Below are 6,000 nucleotides of genomic sequence, written 5' to 3'. Positions count from 1 at the left end.
CCTGTTGTTCTGAGTACATACTCCATGTCTAACTCCATGTACCAGCAGAATAGAAAATTTTCTATTGAAAAAATAATGGGAAATGGCTTATGAACTATATATTGCTGTTAGTGTTCTGCATCTTAGGAGGCAAATTCTCTTTGAATTTTCTATTTAGTAAGATTTGATGACCAGCAGGCAGTAATTTGCAGTTATGCCTTTCAACTAACTTCACTGCCAGATCTTATAGACCATGCTGATAATATTAATCATGAAGACCTACCAATGCAAAGGAAAAAAATGGAGCACTTCCTTTTTTTGTTCTGAGCTAAGCACTATCCATCTCTAAAGAAAACACTATTTTGTGCTTTGAATGTTTTCAAAGCAATAGCTCACCAGCAATCTTTTTAAAACCTACGGCCGATTTTAAAGGCACCTACAGTCAGCACATTCAGAATTAATAACCTATTTAAGAATAAAAGTACATTAGATTTACAATACATAACAGAACTCAGAACTGTGCAGCTGATTGTCAATTCAATGAAGATGGCAGCACTGACTTGATCTGCAGGAAGATTCCTTCAAAGCCTGTCTTCACTGTACACTTCCTGCAGCCACTCTGGGGGAGGGCAGAAGTAGAAGATACAGTTATGAGGATGAGAAATAACTATACCAATCCTTTTGGCCATATAGGCTTATTGTGAATGCTACGCTATCTAAAATACGGCAGCTTCTTGAATAAGAAGTCAACTCCCTCTCTATCTCACCTGTCTCAGCTGTTTACCTAACATTAAAGTAGATGCTTTAATGCCTATTGCTTATGTCAAAGCTAAAAAGTCAGTACAGCTATGATGGTCATTAACCCTGCTTTCAAGACCATAATCAGACAGGTATCTTCTGTGGAATCCAGTAAGTACAGTTCAGGATGTTAGCAGCTCACAACTTAACCAGTATTATAACCTTCAGTAGCAATTCGACCAGTGCCAGGCATCAGACCGGCAGCACCGTTCCAGCTAAGCAGGCTAAATTTGCAATTATATGGAGAAGAAACTTTCACAGGTCTTTTCCACCAGGAATGCCAAGAACACCAACAAGAAAAATTGCCTCCAGCTGACTTCAGACAGTACAGTAAGGGGAAGGAACATCACAGCCAGTCTGACTGGAATTGAAAAAGAAATTTATGTGTTTTGGTTCAAGTTCATATCAACATGCTAAATGTAAACTTATTTAGGACAGTAGCTGCACGGTCACTGGAGGATGAGAAGCTTGTATGAGACACCTGACAGCATGGAGATAAAGGAAAGTCTGCTTCTCATTACAGCAACTGTGATGAAGGAATCACTTCTACACAAAAAAAATTAATTTCTAAGCAACCACCCTGATATCTGTTGGAGGGACAGCACAGCAGGGCATAAGCAATCCAGGAGGCTCCTGGAACGTGTTGATGATAACTTCTTTCTCCTAGTGATAGAGGAGCCAACGAGGAGAGGTGCTATGCTGCACCTTGTTCACACCAACAAGGAGGGGCTGGTGAGGAATGAGAAGCTCAAGTGCAGCCTTGGCTGCAGTGACCATGAAATGCTGGAGTTCAAGATCCTTCAGGCAGTGAGGAGGGCACACAGCAAGCTCACTACCCTGGGCTTCAGGAGAGCAGACTTGGGCCTCTTCAGGGATCTGCTTGGTACAGAACCATGGGATAAAGCCCTGAAGGCAAGAGGGGCCCAAGCAAGCTGGTTAATATTCAAGGATCACCTCCTCCAAGCTCAGGAGTGATGCATCCCAGCAAAGAGAAGTCAGGCAAAAACGCCAGGAGGCCTGCATGGATGAACAAGGAGCTCCTGGACAAACTCAAACACAAAAAGGAAGTCTACAGAGGGTGGAAGCAAGGACAGGTGGCCTGGGAAGAATACAGAGAAATTGTCTGAGAAGCCAGGGAACAGATTAGGAAAGCTAAAGCCCTGCCAGAATTAAATCTGGTCAGGGACATCAAGGGCAACAAGAAAAGCTTCTATAGGTACGTGAGTGATAAAAGGAAGACTAGGGAAAATGTTGGCCCTCTCTGAAAGAAAATGGCAGAACTCCTTACCTGGGATGTGAAGAAGGAAGAGGTACTCAACGACTTTTTTGTCTCAGTCTTCACAGGCCAGTGCTCCAGCCACACCGCGCAAGTCACAGAAGGCAAAGGCAGGGACTGGGAGAATGAAGAACTGCCCACCGTAGGAGAGGATCAGGTTCAAGACCACCTAAGCAACCTTAAGGTGCACAAGTCTGTGGGACCTGATGAGGTGCACCCACAGGTCCCTGAGGGAACTGGCAGATGAAGTGGCTAAGCCACTATCCATCATAGTTGAGAAATCGTGGCAGTCCAGGGAAGTTCCCACTGATTGGAAAAGGGAAAACATAACCACCACTTTTAAAAAGGGAAAATAGGAAGACCCAGGGAACTATAGGACAGTTAGTGTCACCTCTGTGCCCCAGCAAGATCATGGAGCAGATCCTCCTGGAATCTATGCTGAGGCACATGGAACATGAGGTGATTGGTGACGGCCAACGTGGCTTCACGAAGGGGCAAATTGTGCTTGACAAATTTGGTGGCCTTCTACAATGGGGTTAAAGCGTTGGTGGATAAGGGAAGACCCACGGACGTCATCTACCTGGGCTTGTGCAAAGCATTTGGCACTGTCCCGCACAACATCCCTCTCTAAATTGGAGAGACATGGATTTGACAGATGGACCACTCAGTGGATAAGAAATTGGCTGGATGGTCACACTCAAAGGGTTGCGGTCAATGGCTCCATGTCCAAGTGGAGAGCAGTGACAAGTGGCGTTTGTCAGGGGTCGGTATTGGGACCAGTGCTGTTTAACATCTTTGTCAGTGACATGAACAGTGGAATCGAGTGCACCCTCAGCAAGTTTGCCGATGACACCAAGCTGTGTGGTGTGGTCGACACGCTGGAGGGAAGGGATGCCATCCAGAGGGCCCTTGATAGACTTTGAAAGGTGGGCCCGTGCGAACCTCATGAAGTTTAACAAGGCAAGTGCAAGGTCCTGCACATGGATCGGGGCAATCCCAAGCACAAATACAGGCTGGGCAGAGAATGGATTGAGGGTAGCCCTGCGGAGAAAGACTTGGGGGCGCTGGTTGACGAGAAGCTCAACAGGACCCAGCGATGTGCGTTTGCATTGCAGCCCAGAAAGCCAACCGTATCCTGGGCTGCATTAAAGGAAGCGTGACCAGCAGGTTGAGGGAGGTGATTCTCCCCTTCTACTCTGCTCTGGTGAGACCCCACCTGTAGTACTGCATTCAGCTCTGGGGTCCCCAACATAAGAAGGGCATGGACCCGTTGGAGTGAGTCCAGAGGAGGGCCACGAAGGTGATCAGAGGGCTGGAGCACCTCTCCTGTGAAGACAGGCTGAGAGATTTGGGGTTGTTCAGCCTGGAGAAGACAAGGCTCCGAAGGAGACCTTATAGCAGCCTGCCAGTACCTAAAAGGGGGCCTACATGAAAGCTGGAGAGGGACTTCCCACTTCTTACAAGAGCATGTAGTGGTAAGACCAGGGGTAATGGCTTTAAACTGAAAGAGGGTAGATTTAGATGAGATGTAAGGAAGAAGTTCTTCACTGTGAGGGTGGTGAGGCAGTGGAACAGGTTGCCCAGAGAGGTTGTGGATGCCCCCTCCCTGGAAGTGTTCAAGGCCAGGTTGGAGGGGGCTTTGAGCAACCTGGTCTAGCAGAAGGTGTCCCTGTCCATGGCAGGGGGGGGTTGGAACTAGATGATCTTTAAGGTCGCTTCCAACCCAAACCATTCTATGATTTATCTCCTCTTACAGAACAGTATCACATTTAAGTTAAAAGAAGAATAAGAATTCATGAAAAACAAATTTACAAACCTTAAGCTTTTTTGCACAGCAGAAAAATGTAAGTCACTTCATATCATAAGGATCAATTATCAGAAGGAATGAAAAGTAGTACACTTAGCAGCAACATACCACTCAATTTGGAAACCTGGAGGAAGTGGTTCTTTCCTGACATATGCTGCAAGCATTCATCTCTTTTGGTGAAAAGGAGGAAGCAGTTTGGGCATGCAAAACACTGAATATGCTGTGGAGGAGATCTTTTTTATGTCCGTCATTTTCATTTAGCTGGAAGAGAAAATTATTTAGTTAGGAAAAATATTAAGTCAAGAAACCGGTCCCCAGTTCTCTTCATGTCCTTCCTTCTGTTCCTGTCTCCCTTCTGTGGTAATATTTTCACTTTTAGGTTTTCAGCTACTACATGTATGTTTATCTACAGCCTACCCCTACGCACTTCATCTCATGAGACACAAGGGACTGGCCAAACTGCCATTATCAAACTCAGCTACTCATCCTTATCACACTTTTCCATTCCCTTCTTGCACCATTGGGAGCAACCACCTTCCTCAGGAACTCTGGGCTCCCATCAACTTTTAGCTAGTCCCTTTATCCAGGCTCTCAGAAAAAGCTCCTTCTGTCACTAGAGCAGCTGGTTTTTCCTCATGTTGGTTCTTACCTATCTTGCTAACCTCCAACTTCTCAAAATGCTGCTCCTCAGAGTAGCCTGACAGGCCCGTGACTTTTATCAAAGTCAACTCCTTCCATCCCACTTTGCGTTCTACACCAACTTCAGATCTCTGCCTTCAGGGCAAAAATCCTTTAATTTTGATTCTGACATTTTTGCTTACTCCTTTCTTATGTCACTCAAAGAATCTTCATGATATGCTTATGCGTTCTTCCATAGTTTTGTTTAGGATTATCTCCCATCCTTCCACACCAAAATAATCCGATCTTCTTGCCTGCTACAAGAGCCACTCCCTTTCCCCAAACTTGTCTGTAACTCCTGCTCATGCCCCTGGATACACCACAGGCACACAACTTGAAAGCAATGGAAAAAGAGCAGGGACAAACTGATGCAATCTTTCAAGCTTGTCACATGTGACTATGCAACAGGAGTTACTGCTACTAGCTAAAAGTAGTCCAATTTTCAGAGTATCTAAAACTTCCCCTGAATTTAACACAGCTTCTGGAGACTAGGTGGGTACATAACAATATTTGGTTTTCAACGCTAAACTTTGAAAATGTTATCCATTATCCAATTCAACACCAGACTGCTTAAATAAAACCACACACCTAGAAGATAACACTTGAGCATCTGTCATTGAACTGAGGTGTTACAGTGGTAAATTATGAACAGAAGGGAAAGAGAGAGCATTATCAAAAAAGTTAAAAGAGTGGAGGTAAGGAGGAACAAAAACAAAAAAAGCAAATACTATTAGCTTATATTAAAATCAAAACTCACATGCTAGATTATCATTTTCCCTTCTGTAAGTTAACTAGTGAGTAGCAGCAAATATATCGGAGAGACTGGAAACAGCAACAGTTGCATCTGAATCACCCACGTTTCCTTTCTCATTCTGTTGCCTCTTTTTCCCCCCATCTCCTTTCTGCTGCTTCTCTTTACCGTCACTTTTTTCACCCTGACTTTTTGCATTTATCTTTAAGTTTCGGAGATGCAAAAAAACTACTACCTTTCCACAGCACCAATAGAGGGACAAGAGGTTCAATACAGAACTACGGTTCTCTCGAAAGTGTGCTGGAAAGTACAACCTCATGGGCAGATCTAATGGCAGTACTGTCAGCATATACCAGGTGTTTGAAACACAGCAAAATAAGAAAAGCTATCTTGAAGACTAAAAGAAGGCCGGGAAAAGAGGATTAAAAGGAAAAAAAACCCAAACAACAGTGCATAATTATACATCCTGAAATCCCTCTGCTGTGTTCAGTCATGTGAGTTACTTATCCTTATGATCTTGCCTTAGATAGAAGATGATCACTGTACTGCTGAGACGTTGAAAAACTTTTGCAGCATATCACACAGGCAACAGCGTTATTTGGGGGTCCATGTAATGTGACTGTTGGGTCACAAGGAGAATGATCAAACCTGGAGAGGGAAAAAATAATTAACAAACTAGTTCCCTCTAAATAGTCAAAATGGGAAATTTTT

General features: G+C 44.3%; 1 protein-coding gene across 1 annotated transcript in view; it reads right to left on the bottom strand.

Moving 5' to 3' along the window:
* Nucleotides 1–6,000, bottom strand: part of ZNF451 (zinc finger protein 451) — a 44,806-nt gene that overhangs the window by 21,968 nt on the left and 16,838 nt on the right. The window contains 3 exon segments of the mRNA XM_069804560.1: nucleotides 3,969–4,088; nucleotides 4,091–4,121; nucleotides 5,811–5,937. Coding sequence (XP_069660661.1) covers nucleotides 3,969–4,088; nucleotides 4,091–4,121; nucleotides 5,811–5,937 — 278 coding nt within the window.

The sequence above is a fragment of the Haliaeetus albicilla genome, chromosome 17 (genome assembly GCF_947461875.1).
Source record: "Haliaeetus albicilla chromosome 17, bHalAlb1.1, whole genome shotgun sequence".
Lineage (NCBI taxonomy): Eukaryota > Metazoa > Chordata > Aves > Accipitriformes > Accipitridae > Haliaeetus > Haliaeetus albicilla.
The sequence above is the reverse complement of the archived record's forward strand: the minus strand, read 5'-3'. Positions and strand labels throughout refer to the sequence as shown.